Source organism: Poromitra crassiceps (assembly GCF_964638095.1).
Source record: "Poromitra crassiceps genome assembly, chromosome: 3".
Lineage (NCBI taxonomy): Eukaryota > Metazoa > Chordata > Actinopteri > Beryciformes > Melamphaidae > Poromitra > Poromitra crassiceps.
The window spans coordinates 64470699-64491525 of record NC_139625.1 but is presented as its reverse complement, the minus strand read 5'-3'; the positions used below and the strand labels follow the sequence as shown (position 1 = coordinate 64491525).

At 45.4% G+C, this 20827-nt stretch overlaps 1 protein-coding gene across 1 annotated transcript in view; it reads left to right on the top strand.

Annotated features, from left to right (window-relative positions):
• dmd (dystrophin) overlaps positions 1–20827 on the top strand; it is a gene marked incomplete at its 5' end in the record, with an annotated part of 540780 nt that overhangs the window by 151696 nt on the left and 368257 nt on the right. Inside the window, one exon of the mRNA XM_083633507.1 lies at positions 9401–9462. Coding sequence (XP_083489633.1) covers positions 9401–9462 — 62 coding nt within the window. The remainder of the gene's footprint in view (positions 1–9400; positions 9463–20827) is intronic.

Sequence of the window (20827 nt, the reverse complement as noted above, 5' to 3'; positions counted from 1 at the left end):
TGTTAAATCGATCGGACTGAGAATGAATTGAATGCAGTAAAAAACCAATATGAATCCTGAGGGCAGACTGAGGGCCCACTTTCCTCTGTATCTGAGGTCTACACCTCAGGATCAGCTTTACTTGCTGTATCGCTTGCTGAGATTTGGCTGAACACGGCCAAATGATTATCATCATTGTTATTTTATTTCATGATTGTTCAGGGTTAGCTGGAGTCAGCTGGAGTATATTCATAAGGCAGTCATACTCTAATTGAGGCCACTCGTAGTGTAATTGTTGAGCTCGTTGAAGCGCATTTGAAGCGATTGCTTTGTGATTTATACATGACAGGCAGGCTGCCCGGGCCCAGATATGCAACTCTGCACGGGCACAGTTGATTTTCGACGTGATGCGTAAGCACATTCTGACAAACCAACGATCTTCCCACCGAGCTGGAGATTGATTCTGACCACGGCTGGGGGGCATGCAAGGCCTTTATATGGAGATAGCTCGAATAGGCCCTTTTCACAGCAACCGTTTCAAGGTGGTAAAGCAGGAAGTAAAGCAGGTGTAACCAATAACATTAATGAGGGCCCTGGCACTGGAACACCTAAATGGAATGGAACCATCTTTAATGGTATTGGTTATACCTGCTTTACTTCCTGCTTTACCATCTAAAAACAGTTGCTGTGAAATGGGTCTATAAAACCCCATTTCTGTCTTCTTCTTTATAGGTAGTGGACCCAACCAAAGTTATGTTTAACTCTGCATCACTTCTTCCATCTGTTTTCAAGACACGCACACGCACGCACACACACACACACACACACACACACACACACACACACACACACACACACACACACACACACACACACACACACACACACACACACACAGTGCCTGTCAGCGTTAGTGCAAGTATTGACTGACCTCCGCCAGTAGTGTTGGGGAGGATGAGGACATATTAAACCTATCTATAACTTTTGCTTTTTGTTACATCCTCTGCTTCTTTGTGGCTCAGTGACTGTCCTACACTATAGAGGGTATGCACACCCACTGAAACACGCCCCCTCAATCAGGAATGAGTGTCAAAATGAGTGTCAAGTTCCTCCCTGAGCACCAGGTGTCAGTTATCTAGGCTGATTACTGCATTCAAGCTCAGTCTTGCTGTGACTCAGTGGGCGTGACCCCACAGTGACTTCTGCCTCTGTGACATCACATGCATACCCTCTATTGGATGAACTGATTAATGTCAGGTGTGCCTGACTGCTGCAGTCACAACAACAGTGATCAGGCACACCTGACATTAATCAGTTCATCCAATAGTATAGGACAGGAAACCAAGATGCCCTACTCATTTCAGGAATTAGTGGAGTTGTGCAAGTAGTCTATTGTCAACTCGTTACACTTCATTTACATCTTCTAGTCTAACACTGTAACAGATTTCTGTCGGGGGAGGGGGATTCAATTTTCCCTAACCAATCACAAGAGACCAAGCCTGGGAACCTGACCAATCTGCGAGCTCATGTTTTATTTGGTCTGGCTACTGGTGACCAATGTATCCTCATCCAGTGGAGAGAACACAAACAACAGCTCCCCTTTAGAAATGCCTTCAAAGTTGAGTGCTGTTTGGATTTCAAAGTAAATTATATTTTGAATCGATTTAAAACAGCCTCAATAGCAGCGTCTATCTCTTCTATAGCGTCCGCCATTGTTGTTATTACTCCACACACTTGACAACAGGAAGCAGCTTGACAACGATGTTAGTCCCACTCATTGGCTAATCGTTAGTCCCCCTCGGCGCTGATTGGCTAATCGTTAGTCCCCCTCGGCACTGATTGGCTAATCGTTAGTTCCCCTCGGCGCTGATTGGCTAATGGTTAGTCCCCCTCGGCTAATTGTTCTTTAAACTGAGGAAAGCGATGCTGCATGTCACGATGCCAGACCAGAAGCAGCCAAAACTCAGCTGGGCGGATTGGAAGGTCCAGGCAAGAAACACGGAGAAAAGAAACGTGTCCCTACAATGTGGGCAAGTCTCTTGTGAAAAGTGAAATTAATAAGCAAGCAGAATGACTCTCTGCTGTCACATAGACATTCACTCCATGTCCTCCAGCATTCTGTCCTTCTCTTTTGCTTTCTCTCAACCTCTCCGCCTCTCCTCTCCTCTCGTCCTCCCTGTCCTTTCTCTTTCTATCCCTCGCTCTCTCTCTCCACTCTTACCTTTTCTCTCCCTTTCTCCATTCTCATATTCATCTTTTCCTTCCAGCCTGCAGTCTTTCCTCTCCTCTATTCGATTCGCTCTTTGTCCAGCTCTAATCTATTCCCCTATTTCCCTCAAACCAAGATTAAGCTATTAGTGTCGGAGTTTCTTTAATGAGATGTGTGTGCATGCATCATGAGTATATGTGTGTGTGCATGCATAAGTGTGTGTGTGTGTGTGTGTGTGTGTGTGTGTGTGTGTGTGTGTGTGTGTGTGTGTGTGTGTGTGTGTGTGCATGCATAAGTGTGTGTGTGTGTGTGTGTGTGTAGCTGCAGCAGGTTGCAATAGAAGAGCGGAGGTTTAGATGGACTATTGATTGCCCCCTCCCTCTCTCTTTCCATCTCTCGCTGCTTCCTCCCCTCCCCGCTAATTCTCTCACACACTCTCACTCTACCTGACACACACACACAAACACACACACACACACACACACACACACACACACACACACACACACACACACACACACACACATTTCCGGGAACACGGATGCACAGGTACAGTAAGTGCATCCATACAAATCTCAAGCATACAAAGTCAGCAAACACACATGCATAGCAGCACTGGGACATACACATGCACGCACGCACGCATGCACACACACACACACACACACACACACACACACTGTTACGCTGCTAACTAACCTGGCTCGTACTATTTCCTAGTTTACCCCGCTAAGGTTAGTCAGCCCGTAAACTGGCGCTTCCCTACGTGTGTTTTAACGTGAAAGTGAGACTACCTGGGTGAATGTAATTCTATCTGAGGGGTATCATGTAGGTTTGACTCACCCAAGACTTGTCGTTAACGTTATCTACTCCTGGTGTTGTTGTTCTTGGCTCTGCCGCGACCAGCTCGCGCTTGAGCAGACGAGCCCTGTTCAGCTGCTTCGTCTGTCCAACTCGGCCAGCCCGCTCTCGGTCTCGGTATGGAAGTTCAGGGGTTGGGGAAAGGTGTATCACCCGTGGTCCGTGTGTGAAAGGTTGTTTGGATACAGTCTCTTTTGTCTTCCAGAGTCCACCTCGGCGTCCTCGCTTGTCGTGGCGCGCTTACAATTCAAACGCCACAGAATCTCTGCCCCTTTCCAGGTGCAACCTGTTGGGTTAATGAATCAAACACCACTCCACCCCCTTTGTGTGATGTCAGTCTCTCCCTATCAATATTCTAACAACCTGTCCAAACCACACCTACTCCTATCCTAACAGAACCACATACCCAGCTATAATGCTCTATCGTAACACACACACACACACACACACACACACACACACACACACACACACACACACACACACACACACACACACACACACACACACTACACACACACCAACACGTCATCATACAGAAACAACTGAAGAAGTAGATTTACGGGGGTCTGGGTGTAGAGGTTAAGCACCACCTCAGAGACCCGGGTTTAATTCCTGGCAGCGTTACTTCTTGGTCAGATGTTCCTACAGAGACAATTGGCCGTGTCTCAGGGTGGCAAGCTGGCGGGTATGAGTCCTGGTCGCTGCACCATCTGATTATATTGCAGCTTGTGACCTGCTCTCTTCAATACTGCACCAACTTCAATAACTCTTGTCCTGATTAGTGACTTAATGTAGACACAGAAAGTGAGGAAAATAGGGTCCAGGTAGAGAAATACCGCAACTCAACCAACTTGGTTAAGGTTAGGTTTATGGTTTGGGTTACAGTTAAAAACAGGACACTTCCTCTTGCGCCGAGGAAGTTGAAAGACGAGGACGTCACCGTTCTGTCAATCCTGCCTCTTCCTGTCATTACGTTAATGACAGCCAGAGGTCGCTGCTACTTCCTGGTTACAGCTCCCGACTCTGACGTATGCACACGACCGAAAGACGACGCATTCGGAAACGTTGGTAGTTTTCACCACCTTGACAATCGACCAATGTTGTCGTTTTGCTTGTGTGGAAGAGCTGCAAAACCACACAAAGGACATACTGTATACATATAGCATGCATACACACTGAGGCAACACACAAAGAGCCCAAATCCATTGAAAGCACACATGGAAACACACACACACACACACACACACACACACAGAGGAAACGCACATGAACTTGCATAGATGTACTTGTACACCCATGGCACTATGCATGTACAGACACACATACACACAAATACACACATACTGTAGGTGCACACACACAAATACACACATACGTGCACACACACACACACGCACAGAACATTGCACTCTTACAGGCATGCATTAATGAATAGCGAATTGCATCAAGATAGAGCAGCATGGGAATACAGTTAGATATGGTTGTCTCTTACACACACACACACACACACACACACACGCACACGTGAATTGATTACGTGGTTTAGATGAGATTGTTTGCTACACGGTTCCATTTCATTCATGCTTTACTGATCAGCCTGGCTTTATCTCACTGTGTGTGCGTGTGCGTGTGCGTGTGTGTGTTAGGGCTGTCACTTTTTCCCAAAATAAAGTTCGAACGAACTTTAATTGCCCGAAATTCGTTCGAATATATTCAAAGTTTTTTGGTTAATTTAATTTAATTTTTTTTTTTTTTTCAGGCCAGGCCACCAGGCATCAGCCCGACGTGTTAGCTTGGACGCTCACAGTCACAACACTGCCTCACAAACTTGGCTGCATCCAACTCGAGACAACTTTTCAGACCCTGGAGACAATCTTTCTCAGAAGAGACTAACGCGACAAATCTGGAGACTTTTTCTGACTTGGGATTAACATTACCAGCAAGCAGCAGTTGGTTAATTTTGGTTCATAAAAAAAAAAAAAAAAAAATCGAACAGGTCAATTATACATTCGAAGATGCCCTCCTCCCCCACATTCGAAGTTGAATTCGAATTTCGAATGAAAAGTGACAGCCCTAGTGTGTGTGTGTGTGTGTGTGTGTGTGTGTGTGTGTGCGTGCGTGCATGCGCGCGTGCGTGCATGCGCCTTTTGGCTGGTCCTCACTTTCTCACACACCTTCAAAGGGCTGTTTGAAGGTTAAGACTTGGTTTTCAGGGTTAGGTTAGGATTAGGGTTAGGTCAGGTTTAGGGATATAGGGTTAGGCATTTAGTTGTGATGGTTGAGGTTAGGGCTAGGGGCTAGGGAATGCATTACATAGGTAAATGAATTTCCTCACTAAGACAGGTCTACAAATGTTTGTGTATGTGTGTGTGTGTGTGTGTGTGTGTGTGCGTGTGTGCGTGCGTGGGTGGGTGTGTGTGTGTGTGTGCATGCGTGCGTGCGTGCGTGTGTGTGTGTGCGGGCGCGTGTGTGTGTGTGCGTGCGTGTGTGTGTGCGTGTGTGCCTCTTTATGTGTGTGTCCAGCATCTTTCTACAGTACAGCGCTCAATGTGCGACCTTTTAATTAAAGGAGAAGTTTCATTATCAGCTCCATTAGTCAATGCCTGGCCGATGTCAACACATACACACACACACATACACACACACACACACACACACACACACACACAGGGCTTCGCTGTTATAATATTTAACCTGATGCTCTGTATCGCGATGAGAGTGTAATTTATTATCCAGAGTAATGGGAAGTGACCCCATTTCCTGTGAAATGAGAAAGGGGGGGGTGTCATTATTATTATGAGACATTGTTGTGTCATAATCTCCACTATAATGCACATTACAGGCCACACTACAGTGTCTGAGAGCACATGGGGAAAGCATAATGATGCTGCCATATGCAACATTTACTTTTTAAAATGCATATCCATGCTGGATGTCTCATTTTGGAGTGAAGGGCTTCATATTGTCGCTGTCTGGTGAAAAACCTCCTAACTCAATTGTTTTGTTTATTATAAGGATCCCCATTAGCTGAAGCTTAGATGATCAGCTAGTCCCCCAAAACCCCCCCTCCCTCCCTCCCTAAAACCCCACCCCCCGCCTTCACGTATAGCTCTTGCATCCTCCCTCCACCCCACCCCTCTTTTCCTCTGATACATCCAACTGGCGCTGTATGTTACAGCAAGCCTCTTGCGTTTTGTTGATGAGCTAGTTTGCAATGGGGCGCAGCGCACGCTGCGACCTGGCAGAAGGGAGTAGATGGTCTTTTGGAATCTGTACATACTGTATTGCAACAAATGTATATGTATTGTATAATATTGAAGTGTGCCTTTATTACTTTTCAAACTAGTAATAATGTTACTATAATTCTGAAGTGCGCCTTTATTACTTTCAAACTAGTAATGATGTTGTAATAACCACTACTGCCTGATGTAAACCAAAGTGCCCTTCTGGGACATGTATTAAATATGATTGATTGATTGATTGATTGATTGATTGATTGATTGATTGAGTCCTCCTGGGGTCCAAGACAACATTACAACATTACATGACACACATGAAGAAGAAGAAGAAGAAGAAGAAGAAGAAGAAGAAGAAGAAGAAGAAGAAGAAGAAGAAGAAGAAGAAGAAGAAGAAGAAGAAGAAGAAGAAGAAATAAATGTCATTAATATCAGTTGAAGGATTAGACACATGCTCCTGTGTGCTTTGATCAAATTCTGCAGCCCTTGTGCTCATGAATCTTTTTCAAAACCAATATGAAACTCAAGGATGATTGTCAAACTAAAACCAACCAGACCTGAAGAAGCGCAAGCGAAACGCGTTGTTTTTTTAATAATACATTTTCTATAAAAGTCAAGTCCTGGAGTGTGCGGTCCCTCCCTGAAAATGCTCTGAAGTATATGGGATACATTCCTTCTCTCTCATCAAGTACTCCAGCTTTCTTGACAAGCACCTCCAGCCTGTTTGGATGTGCACAGAATCTTCCTTTGTTCCAACTAAAACATAGTTGGTGAAAAGTAGATATTTTGGAGATACGCGGGTTTCACCAGACAGCAGAATCCTTGTATTCCCGCATGCTGATTTATCCTCCTCATCAACACCAGGCAGGTATTACAGCCAGTATTGAACAACACATTGGTTTGATTTGATGGTGTTATGTTTGTTGCTGTTATGTTCACGGGAGGAGATAGAGACAGTCGCAGCATTTTTCTCAGCCGTTATTTATCCAGGGAAGTGTGCCTGCTTGTCAGTAACACCTTCCCTCACAATCGTAACACATTACAGTAACACTGGGTTGATTACTCATCAATCTGGGAAGCCAGAGTCTATCAGTCTGATGACTAATAAGACTCTGAGACAGACGGCCGATATGTCGGGGTTCCCACTGTAGAGCGGATGTCCCACCCCTTCCATCATTGTTTCCATGGAGCTATTATTATTATTATTATTATTATTATTATTATTATTACCTTTATTATTATTATTATTATTATTATTATTATTATTATTATTATTATTATTATTATTGTGTCACCTTTTCAAGTGGATGTCATGGTTCCCCGTTCCGCGCCTAGTCACGGAACGCAACATTCACACTCATCAAACGTACCGGACCTGGGGTCAATTTGGGGACAAGTGTGCTCGTGAACGGTACCGGGGCGCCAGTGAGAAAGCACCCTTAGTCATCATCAGACTGATAGACTCTGGGTGACCCAGATTGATTACTCATTGACTCTCCCTTCCCACAAAGTGCAGACAGCATTTTTTTCTGTAAACTTTCTGGTAGAAATGATTAAATTTCATTTGAAAATTAGATTTTGAGAACAAATAAAGTACCACCTACTCTCCCAAAATGAGTGCGAGAACAAAATTAAAACAAAGTCAGGGGTACTTTTCAAAGCACGGAAGGTTACATAACTCCTTCGTTAAAGGAACGGTTCACCCAAAAATGAAAATTCAGTCATCTACTCACCCCCATGCTGGCGGAAGGTTGGGGGAGGTTTTTTAGTTAACAAAAGATTTGTTGAGATTTCCAGGGAAACCCAACTTTCAAATGTGACCCCCACCCAAAAATCCATACTGCTTCTCTGAAGTAATCCAAGTCTCCAGAAGTCCAGATATGCCAAGTTGATGTAATTTACTGTTTCTAGCTGAAATCTTCACTGTAGCCATGAACTGAAAGTCCCGTTTTCACTTTCACTTTCACTTTAAGTTTCACTTTCAGTTCTATAGTGAAGACTTCAGCTAAATACAGGGTGTAACTGATATCTTTCCAAGTCAACTCGGGGCCATTGTTTAGGAGAATGCTGTAACTCTGTGTAGTGTCCTGATTCAACTTACTGTAAAACACTAGACATGGCACACGTACGAGCAGTTAGCGCTGCTTTCTTCTGCTGGCTACATTAGCTCTCCAAGCTCTGCATACACCGGGTAACTTCCGGGAACAACAACCTGTGACCTCATCACTCCATGACATGTAACCTGCCGGAGGTGACGTACACTACACTGTGTTTCCCTGGAAAACTCCACAAATGTGTTGTGGACTAAAAAACTTAATCTGACCTTCCACCGGCATGGGGGTGAGAGATAACGACCGGATTTTCACTTTTTGGGGTGAACTGCTCCTTTAACAGCGCCTGTGCAGACAGGATCATCTATGTGGAGAAAGGGAATGAGTTCAGTTGGAGTTCAGGTAATGGCAGCAGAAGCTGTTTATGTCAGTTTACAGCTGTGTCTGGCTGTGTTGATGGCTCGCAAACAGCTCCACAATTGCCGTGACTCTGACCATAAGCATGTTGAAACAGGGAGAGCGGGTCATTAGGGGGGCGGAATGACTCAATATTGTGCCGAGTCTCCAGCTTGTCCCGGGTCGGGGACGGGCGGCGGGGGGGGACTTTAAGTGGCACTGTGATTGATATGATGAGGATACAATTAGCCCTGAGCAAGATTAGAGGAGACTCTTATCATGCTAAGCACCACTTTGTGTGTGTTTGTGCGTGCGTGTGTGTGTGTGTGTGTGTGTGTGTGTGTGTGTGTGTCTGTGTGTGTGTGTATGTGTGTGAGAGAGAGGGAGAGAGAGGCTTGTATTCAAAGACTGAAAAGGAAATCATTAAAGACAACAAGAGAGACGGTCAGCCAGTCAATCACAGATAGATGGAGTCTAGTATGAGTTGGTAATTATCAAAGGCGTGTGTGCTCTTTCCAAAGTCCTTTTGAAGTGCATTGACCTGTATTATTTAACATTGCTTCGTCAACAGACAAGCTCTCACACGCAGACACCAGACACTCGCACAAAAACACGTACAACTCGTTTTTCTGACTGTCTGACAGTGTCTGTTCTTTTTTGTGTAGATGAAAGAGAAGACGTCCAGAAGAAGACTTTCACAAAATGGATAAACTCACAGTTCAGTAAGGTAAGGCTCCTCCCACCACACCTGTTAACTCCCTAGCCTGCAAGCTTCAAAAACAACTATAAACAGTGTGTACGTACTGTACGTTTTTATACAAGCTGCGTCATCTGCACCAAACGCAAAAAATTAGCTGAAATTACCTTTAAAGTCTAACTGAAATCAAAAATGACTTTCTAACTATTTTAGATGTGCACCTATATAACAATGTATGCAAAAAATAAAAATAAATAAAAAATCTTAAAATTAGTAGTACTATCAAATTTCAAACCAATTTCAACATGACATGACAGCTGTCAATCAATCTTCATTTCTAAGAGAAAATTCCGAGCAGGCAACATGGCTGACTACATGGGCAGACTTTGCTAGCCCATTAATGTTAATATACTTAGCCAATAAGTATGTAACATACAAAATAAAATTAACGGTAATGTCTTCATTTAATCTAGATGCAAAGGACATGTAACTGGTTCATTAACTCGCATTCCATGAATATCGCTATTTACCGCCGTTCATCGCATGCTTCAAGATAGGCAGCCAGCTCTCTGAGGACGAGGCTGTCTGCCCAGAGGGAGCCAACTGCCCGCTCCTCTGCTCTGGGGCTGAGTGCAGTGAGCCAGCCAGCGAGCACACAGTGCACAGGGTTGTATTTACATGATATTGTGTTTGCACTGTACATAGACCGTTATTGAAACATGACCAATAGGTTTCAGATTTGTCGGGTAAAATACATTATTTAGTGGGCTGCTGTCTCCCTCTGCTCAGAGGCACGGTTGGGCAGGGCAACACTCACCTCACATTCAGTCAGTCCATTCCCTCATCCCAGACACGCCCACTTTCAAATCAAACACACGCTATGGTCTCTATCGTTGCATCGGCCTAAAAACTGCGCTTAGTGCCAGGCGTAGCGCAGATTAGTGGGCGTGGACCAGCGCACTCGATATTTTGGTGTTGGCGCTACACGCGGCCTGAAGCATTATAACCATGCCTTTTAAGCGTAAAATTATGTACAACCTGCTCATTGGAGAAGTGCAGTAAACAAATCACAAGCTTCCCTTTTAAGCTCCAATTCCACAGAGCGATCCAGTCCGGTCAGAAAAGCCGACCGAAGCGCTCTGAGCTCCCCCCCTCCCTGTTTCATCCCCGTCTGTCTCCATATATAATATTCCATATTATTATGCTTCTCAAACCAATCTCACAGCAGTTTAAATACTGCAAGCATGTAAATACGCTACACTATAGCAAGATCAAAGAACCGTGTTACGACTGTCACTCATCTAAATCACGTTATATCTGCGAGGGATATATATACCACCTGGGTTACATATATGTTTCACATACATGTAGGGTTGTGTTTGGAGTTCTATGTTTTATTTTGGCCAATATTGAAATGTTCGAGAATTGCATGTTGTGTGAACATAAACATTATTTCTATCTACCACTTTAGGCAATTTAGGCTGATTTGATTGATATTTATTGTCGAAATGTATTAGCCTCAATGCATGCTGGGAGATTTCACATGTAGCTCAACAGCCTCTGAATATTTTCAGAACTTACCAGGTTGTCCAACTGCCAGGAAATGTGTTTTATAACGTTAACTCCCGTCCCGGGTCAGATGGGGCCTCGTACGCAAGCACCAGCCATGAGCTAATCGCTAACGGATTAGCCGTTAGCGTCACATAAACAGGGGTTTTATTTTTGGTATTAAAGCAACAAACGTGGATATCTCAGAGAAATGCTTTGACTGTGGGGATGCTCGTTCTTCACAAGCTCCTTTCTTAGCTGTTGTAAGGATATAGTTAACAGAGACGAGACTAGGCAGCTAGGCTAACGTTACCACTGAACTATATTAAATGGAACGTTACAGGCTGCGCTACCCACACTATACTAGTAAACAACGTAGCGTAAAGCGTCAAGGTTAGATTTGTAAAACCAACATTTGCTCCAAAAGGATTTAAATCATAAAGTTAATCAAAATGCCACGGAAACATTAGGCTAGCTTAATCAACACAGCAGTGCATCGGATAATCCCCCCAGTGAGGCTGAGGGTGAGTGAGTGAGGCCTGCCTCCACTTCCGGTCCAGGCTGAGAGCGCTGAGAGCACTCAGCAGTCAGCAGCAGCCCGGTGGTCTGAAATCTCCAACAACCAAAATCAGATTTTCGTACAGGCGTAATTTTGATAAACTGATCTCATAGTGGGAATCTTCCTGGTTACTTTTGGCGAGACAAAAAATATTACAACTTAAAGTGCCATATTTACAGAGCTAGACTGTATATAAATACACAATGCACTGTGCGCATTCTAGAAACAGCAGCTCTACATAAGAAAGTTCAGAGGGGCGGGGAGCTCTCAGAGGTTCTAACTCAACGGAGCTACTGCGCATACTCTGGTTCACTGATTTTCACAGGATTTTGGCTTCAATACACATACAGGGAGGAGATAGGGACACTCTCTCCATTCATATATCTCAGTGGTAAATACGCACAGCACAGTAATATCCGCGGCGCACTGAATAAGGCCTGATTTTGAAAAGCGCTAAGTGCTAAATTAACGCCAGGGGGGAAGATATCGTTAGGCCGGTATTTAATGCAGAAACGCCCATTCTGGCCTATTCTGGCACTGCGCCTCTTCGGTGTAAAGCGCATTTCGGGGCCTAAAACCATGTTGCTATCTTCCCGAGGCAGGCGCAAGGCGTGTTTTTTTGCATTTAACGCCAGTTTTTGCGCCTATGGCCACTGGGAAGATAGGGCCCTATGTCTCTACCCTGTTTGACTGGGAATAGGTCATGATAAGGAATCACATACCCTGACAATGTCCTTTCAACTCAACTTGAATCACATACCCTGACAATGTCCTGAACTGCTGCTATCTTAATAACAATAGATGGTAACTTACAGAGGTCTTTTTGATACTGTATCTTACATCTTATTTTATTTTTCAATTACGTATTCTATTAAAAAAAGTGAAAAATTATATATTTATTTGTTGTGAAAATATATGAATTTATATATAAATGACCAAATATTTAGTTACTCATTAGAAATACAAATACACACAAATTGAATAAAAAAGAAAAGAAAAAATATACACACTTGCATATTTGTTAATGAATCATTAGCTAATTGGAATATGTTGATGACAAAATAAATGCTATTAGACAACAGAACATTTCGCTCTGATAAGAACTCTCCAAATCGTTTTCTCTCATCCCTATCTGTCCTCTCTCTCTCTCTCTCTCTCTCTCTCTCTCTCTCTCTCTCTCTGTCTCTCCCTGTCCCTCTTCCCCTTTTATTTTTACTCATTTCCCCCGGTTCTATTTTCTGAAGAAAATTTGTTTTGAGAAGGATTTGTTGTTGTTGTTTTGGGCGCCGGAGGCATCTTCCACGTCCTTTCATCTACTGTGCCGGACGTCTTCTATGCATCTGTCAGAGTCACGGAGAATTATAGAGACATAGAGACATTTCCTTTTACGGCTGTGTTCCAGACACCCACAAACACACACACAGATGCACGCACACGCACACACACACACACACACACACACACACACACACACACACACACACACACACACACACACACACACACACACACACACACACACACACACACACTCACACACACACACACCCTGAGGGTGGGATAGTTTCTGTTTCAGCTCTTGATTCTATATGATTGTGATTGTTTTAACCGTCTCAGTTATGCAATTGGATGCGTTACGCCGGCATTGCACTGGTTGCATTTGGCTGCGTGCACGTCACGGCTCCGCTCCTAGAGTGACGAGACCGACAAGTTCTCGCAGTGAAATCGCGCGAGACAATTTGTATGTGGGATAAATACAAACAGGCAGAAGATCATTGTTCCCAACTGGTGAAGCAGAGGAGGGGTGGACTTGCTTGGTGTTGTCCTTGTAAAAAGGATGTGTCGTGTCATATATTATTTTGTGGTTTTCCACTTCAATGATTCACTTTTCCTCATACATGTCTGTCCTCTGGCTTGATATTGAATGCTGTAAACACCTCTGTCCTGTTGACTCCATGCCTGGCTCCGCCCAACTTGCTGCAGCTTTGCTCCGACATCCGTGAAAAATAGAAGCCTTGCGTATCTTTTTCGGAGAGCTCCGGATCGTCGGAGCTGGGACGGAGTAGACACGCAACGCAGCGGAGTAGGTGGGAGTTGACACAATGATTAGAGTGGAAATGTATCGGCTCCGAAGCCGTACCGCAGCGCAGATGGACCGAACACGGACCTAGTGGAATGTGGCCGTTAGGATTGCATATTCCCTTTATCTTGGGATGCCAAAATTGAAACCCCTCCAAAAGACGAGACAAAAGCATCTTGGGAAATCTCCTCTTGTCTGCTTGAACAATAACAAGCTAAAACCTGTGCTAATAAGGCCCACATTGACTGTTTTCAGCTTGTCATGTGTTTGATGCCCTCTCTGTTTTCAGCTTGTCATGTGTTTGATGCCCTCTCTGTTTTCAGCTTGTCATGTGTTTGATGCCCTCTCTGTTTTCAGCTTGTCATGTGTTTGATGCCCTCTCTGTTTTCAGCTTGTCATGTGTTTGATGCCCTCTCTGTTTTCAGCTCGTCATGTGTTTGATGCCCTCTCTGTTTTCAGCTCATCATGTGTTTGATGGCCTCTCTGTTTTCAGCTCATCATGTGTTTGATGCCCTCTCTGTTTTCAGCTCGTCATGTGTTTGGTGCCCTCTCTGTTTTCAGCTTGTCATGTGTTTGATGGCCTCTCTGTTTTCAACTTGTCATGTGTTTGATTGTCTCTGTTTTCAGCTTGTCATGTGTTTGATGGCCTCTCTGTTTTCAGCTTGTCATGTGTTTGATGCCCTCTCTGTTTTCAGCTCATCATGTGTTTGATGCCCTCTCTGTTTTCAGCTCATCATGTGTTTGATGCCCTCTCTGTTTTCAGCTTGTCATGTGTTTGATGGCCTCTCTGTTTTCAGCTTGTCATGTGTTTGATGCCCTCTCTGTTTTCAGCTTGTCATGTGTTTGATGCCCTCTCTGTTTTCAGCTCGTCATGTGTTTGATGCCCTCTCTGTTTTCAGCTTGTCATGTGTTTGATGGCCTCTCTGTTTTCAGCTTGTCATGTGTTTGATGCCCTCTCTGTTTTCAGCTTGTCATGTGTTTGATGCCCTCTCTGTTTTCAGCTTGTCATGTGTTTGATGCCCTCTCTGTTTTCAGCTTGTCATGTGTTTGATGCCCTCTCTGTTTTCAGCTCGTCATGTGTTTGATGCCCTCTCTGTTTTCAGCTCATCATGTGTTTGATGGCCTCTCTGTTTTCAGCTCATCATGTGTTTGATGCCCTCTCTGTTTTCAGCTCGTCATGTGTTTGGTGCCCTCTCTGTTTTCAGCTTGTCATGTGTTTGATGGCCTCTCTGTTTTCAACTTGTCATGTGTTTGATTGTCTCTGTTTTCAGCTTGTCATGTGTTTGTTGGCCTCTCTGTTTTCAGCTTGTCATGTGTTTGATGCCCTCTCTGTTTTCAGCTCATCATGTGTTTGATGCCCTCTCTGTTTTCAGCTCATCATGTGTTTGATGCCCTCTCTGTTTTCAGCTTGTCATGTGTTTGATGGCCTCTCTGTTTTCAGCTTGTCATGTGTTTGATGCCCTCTCTGTTTTCAGCTTGTCATGTGTTTGATGCCCTCTCTGTTTTCAGCTCGTCATGTGTTTGATGCCCTCTCTGTTTTCAGCTTGTCATGTGTTTGATGGCCTCTCTGTTTTCAGCTCGTCATGTGTTTGATGCCCTCTCTGTTTTCAGCTCGTCATGTGTTTGATGCCCTCTCTGTTTTCAGCTCGTCATGTGTTTGATGGCCTCTCTGTTTTCAGCTTGTCATGTGTTTGATGCCCTCTCTGTTTTCAGCTCATCATGTGTTTGATGCCCTCTCTGTTTTCAGCTCATCATGTGTTTGATGCCCTCTCTGTTTTCAGCTCATCATGTGTTTGATGGCCTCTCTGTTTTCAGCTTGTCATGTGTTTGATGCCCTCTCTGTTTTCAGCTCGTCATGTGTTTGATGGCCTCTCTGTTTTCAGCTCGTCATGTGTTTGATGCCCTCTCTGTTTTCAGCTCGTCATGTGTTTGATGCCCTCTCTGTTTTCAGCTCATCATGTGTTTGATGCCCTCTCTGTTTTCAGCTTGTCATGTGTTTGATGCCCTCTCTGTTTTCAGCTCATCATGTGTTTGATGGCCTCTCTTTTTTCAGCTCGTCATGTGTTTGATTGTCTCTCTGTTTTCAGCTCGTCATGTGTTTGATGCCCTCTCTGTTTTCAGCTCGTCATGTGTTTGATGGCCTCTCTGTTTTCAGCTCGTCATGTGTTTGATGCCCTCTCTGTTTTCAGCTCATCATGTGTTTGATGCCCTCTCTGTTTTCAGCTCATCATGTGTTTGATGCCCTCTCTGTTTTCAGCTCATCATGTGTTTGATGCCCTCTCTGTTTTCAGCTCATCATGTGTTTGATGCCCTCTCTGTTTTCAGCTCGTCATGTGTTTGATGCCCTCTCTGTTTTCAGCTTGTCATGTGTTTGATGGCCTCTCTGTTTTCAGCTCGTCATGTGTTTGATGCCCTCTCTGTTTTCAGCTTGTCATGTGTTTGATGGCCTCTCTGTTTTCAGCTTGTCATGTGTTTGATGCCCTCTCTGTTTTCAGCTCGTCATGTGTTTGATGCCCTCTCTGTTTTCAGCTTGTCATGTGTTTGATGCCCTCTCTGTTTTCAGCTCGTCATGTGTTTGATGCCCTCTCTGTTTTCAGCTTGTCATGTGTTTGATGCCCTCTCTGTTTTCAGCTTGTCATGTGTTTGATGGCCTCTCTGTTTTCAGCTTGTCATGTGTTTGATGGCCTCTCTGTTTTCAGCTTGTCATGTGTTTGATACCCTCTCTGTTTTCAGCTCGTCATGTGTTTGATGCCCTCTCTGTTTTCAGCTTGTCATGTGTTTGATGCCCTCTCTGTTTTCAGCTCGTCATGTGTTTGATGCCCTCTCTGTTTTCAGCTCGTCATGTGTTTGATGCCCTCTCTGTTTTCAGCTCGTCATGTGTTTGATGCCCTCTCTGTTTTCAGCTTGTCATGTGTTTGATGCCCTCTCTGTTTTCAGCTTGTCATGTGTTTGATGCCCTCTCTGTTTTCAGCTCGTCATGTGTTTGATGCCCTCTCTGTTTTCAGCTCGTCATGTGTTTGATGGCCTCTCTGTTTTCAGCTCGTCATGTGTTTGATGCCCGCTCTGTTTTTACATATGTTGCTTGATTGCTGTCTGTGGCACTCAGCCGTGCTGTAAATCAATCACCCCCTCCAGTGGGATGCAAACTATGAAGTATGAATTGCTTTGAATTTGATTATAATTCTATTTGTGTGTGTGTGTGTGTGTGTGTGTGTGTGTGTGTGTGTGTGTGTGTGTGTGTGTGCGTGCGCGTGCGCGTGCGTGCATGTGCGTGTGTGTGTGTTTGCTTGCTTGGTGCTTGGAGTTGGTTTGTGCGTGCCAGCACATCACTTCTATCCCTATTTTCAAAGTTGATTACAAGGGCGCTAGAGGTGTGCCGTTGCTATGGTGATAGAGACTTAGAGGTGTGTGTGTGTGTATGTATGTGTGTATGTGTGTGTGTGTGTGTGTGTGTGTGTGTGTGTGTGTGTGTGTGTGTGTTTGTAAAGCTATTGAAACAGAGTCTGATCTAGGCTTGAAGATTAAAGCCGTGAGAAGGGCAGACAGGCGAGAGATCCTGTTTGCCTCTTTTCTCCTTCTCTCCTCCTTTTCTCCTCTCCTCTCTCCTCCTCTCATCCTCTCTCATCCTCTCTCCTCGTCTCCTCTCTCGCAGCCCAGTCGCCACAATGAAATGTGGGCATGTTACGTTTCTGCAAACCACAGCTACATTGAATCTGAATATTTGTGAAGCAAAAATACATTGCATAATTATCATAATTTCTATATATCAACAGCTAGACCTCTAGCAGCCGTGTAAATCAGGCTGCTAGTCAAATAGCATTGGGGAAAGGCAGTTGCGGTCGGGTGGAGGTAACCTGATGCTGCCAGATGGTTTGAAAGGGCAGGCACTTTCACAAAATACCTGGCAGATGATTGGATGAACCATCTGTCTGTCACGTCTATCACAGGCTCGCTTCTCGCTGTCGTCACACCTAAAGCCCGCCCATAGCTGCCTCATAGGATGCTGATTGGTGCGAACCACCCGTGGTTCAGATTCAAACCAGTAGATTGGAGCGTGGCAAGATGGATTTGTCGTGTGATCGTGATCTCATGATCTCGCGTGACTCTAGCTGCCTCCCACAAGGTTAGCCAGATGTAAACATGCCCTTAAACACTGCATGGAGACCCGGGTTCAATCCCCACTTTCCAAAGTCTACATTTACACCGTAATTCACATTTAAAGTTTTTTTTGTTATTTAACCCAAACCTAAACCTTAACCTTAACCTTAACCAAGTTGTAGTTGCCTAACCAAGTTGTTTTATTTGTGCAACATTGTTAAATTGATGTTGGAAACACAGCCTCCTCTCCCCTCCCCTCCCCTCCCCATCTCCCCTCTCCTCCGCTCTCCTCTCCCTCTCCTCTCGTCTGTTCTCCTCTCCCTCTCCTCTCTTCTCCTCTACTCTCTTCTCCCCTCCTCTCCTCTCCCCTGCTCTGTTCTCCTCTCCCTCTCCTCTCCCCTCCTCTCTTCTCCTCTCTTCCCCCCTCCCCTCTCATCTCCTCTCCCTTCCTCTCCTCTGCTCTCCTCTCCTCGTACTTCATTCACCGCCAACCATCCATCCAGCCTGCCTGATCCCCTCTAACCATTACTAAGAGATAGAGAGAGAGAGGGAGGGAGAGAGTAAATTACATTGAGGCTGAAAGAGAGGGAGAAAGAGAAAGGTGGGGAGGAGAGAAAGAGAGAGATCCCCCTCATCCATCCAAACTCACCCAAGCATATTGAGTACCTCATCCTAGATAGATGAGTCTCTCTTTCTCTCTCTCCTCTCTCTCTCTCTCTCTCTCTCTCTCTCACACACACACACACACACACACACACACACACACACACACACACACACACACACACACACACACACACGTGTGCACACACACACACACACACACACGTGTGCACACACACACGCGCGCGCGCGCACAGGCCTCAGGATAATATAAGAGGTACTGAAACGGCAGATGGGCGAAAGTAAGATTAGAAGAGGAGGGAAAATGAAAGTAAGCAGAGGAGAGAGATGAGAAGATCGAGAGCCAGAGAGAGGAGAGGAGAGCGAGGAAAAGACAAGATGACGCAGTGAAGGAGAGGAGGAGAGGAAACCAGATGAATGAGGGATGGGGCAGGGGAGGAGAGGAAACCAGATGAACGAGGGATGGGGCAGGGGAGGAGAGGAATAATAATAATAATAATAAATTGTATTTGTCATGTACTTTTCATTTAAGATAAATCTCAAAGTGCTACAGAGTAAAAACAGAACCATATAAAATGCAACAAGGCAAAGAACACTATAAAAGTCACACAGGACGGCCTGGAGTAGGCAAAGGCCTGATTAAAAAATTGTAGACAATGTCTATAAAACAATAATAAAAAACAAAAAAACAAAAGACAACAATAAAAAGTTAAGAGAAGGCTCTGTTGAAGAGGAAGGTTTTTAGCCCCTTTTTAAAGGTAGCAACAGTCTGTGGAGCCCTCAGGTGGTCAGGAAGGGTATTCCAAATACGGGGCGCTGCCGAGCAGAAGGCCCGATCCCCCATGGTGCGGAGCTTAGTCTTTGGGGGGTGGAGAAGGTTTGAGTTGCTAGATCGCAGGATACGAGCGGAGGATTGTGGTGTTAGAAGTTCGTTGAGGTAGGGAGGGGCATGTCCGTAGATGCACTGATGTGCTAGCAGAGATATTTTGTATGTGATCCTGGAGGAGACAGGGAGCCAGTGTAGTGAGAGGAGGAGAGGAAACCAGATGAATGAGGGATGTGGCAGGGGAGGAGAGGAGGAGAGGAAACCAGATGAATGAGGGATGGGGCAGGGGAGGAGAGGAGGAGAGGAAACCAGATGAACGAGGGATGGGGCAGGGGAGGAGAGGAGGAGAGGAAACCAGATGAATGAGGGATGGGGCAGGGGAGGAGAGGAGGAGAGGAAACCAGATGGACGAGGGATGGGGCAGGGGAGGAGAGGAGGAGAGTAAACCAGATGAACGATGGATGGGGCAGGGGAGGAGAGGAGGAGAGGAAACCAGATGAACGAGGGATGGGGCAGGGGAGGAGAGGAGGAGAGGAAACCAGATGAACGAGGGATGGGGCAGAGGAGGAGAGGAAACCAGATGAACGAGGGATGGGGCAGGGGAGGAGAGGAGGAGAGGAAACCAGATGAACGAGGGATGGGGCAGGGGAGGAGAGGAGGAGAGGAAACCAGATGAACGAGGGATGGGGCAGGGGAGGAGAGGAGGAGAGGAGGAGAGGAAACCAGATGAACGAGGGATGGGGCAGGGGAGGAGAGGAGGAGAGGAAACCAGATGAATGAGGGATGGGGCAGGGGAGGAGAGGAGGAGAGGAAACCAGATGAATGAGGGATGGGGCAGGGGAGGGGTGGAGGAGGAGATGGAATGAGTGATGGCTGGGGAAAGTTCAGATGGGGACAGGGGGAGAGCGGGTGAGTTACGACAGGGGGGTCATGTCTGATTGGAGTCTGATTTGCTATCAACAAGCCATAAGAAGAGGTGTTTCAGGAATATGCTAGTCTAGCTGTCACCGCCGGGCAGCTTTTACTTCTTTAACACAATCAGACATTTCATATCCTCCCGACGGCGGTAATTTTGCGTTAGCGCCCGGTTTGCGCTGGAATAGCGCCGCGCAAAGCCCTAATTGTGGGCGTGTCGGCGCGCTCCGCTTCACGTCATCTCGGCGCACATCTCCGTATAGGCATGTTTATGCCCAAAAGCATTGTGGAGGTGTGGTCATGCCCATAAAACCACAGCGTCACTTCAGCAGCTTCCTGCTCACTCAGAGGGACTAGAGAGAGAGAGAGAGAAAGAAAGAGGGAGAGAGAAAAGATACTATAGCCTAGATGGGGAGAGGGAGAGAGAGGGAGAGAGAGAGAGAGAGATGTGAGGCTGTCATGCATAAAAATCAAATAACGTGCTCATGCCCACCTGTGAATCACCTGTGTATTATTGCCATTTCACACGCTGAAAAAGGGCTGCTGCCCAAACGTCGGACTGTATGGACGTATGTTTATTCCTTTTCGGGCTCTCTTGTCCTGCATCTCCGCTGCGGGGCTATACTGCATGCGTAATTGCGCAGCGTACTGAGAGCCGCGATGAGTGATGCTGCTCTATTTGAAGTTGAATTTCGTTCCACCAGCACACATTTTATTAATCAACTATTTTCTATTCGTTTCTATT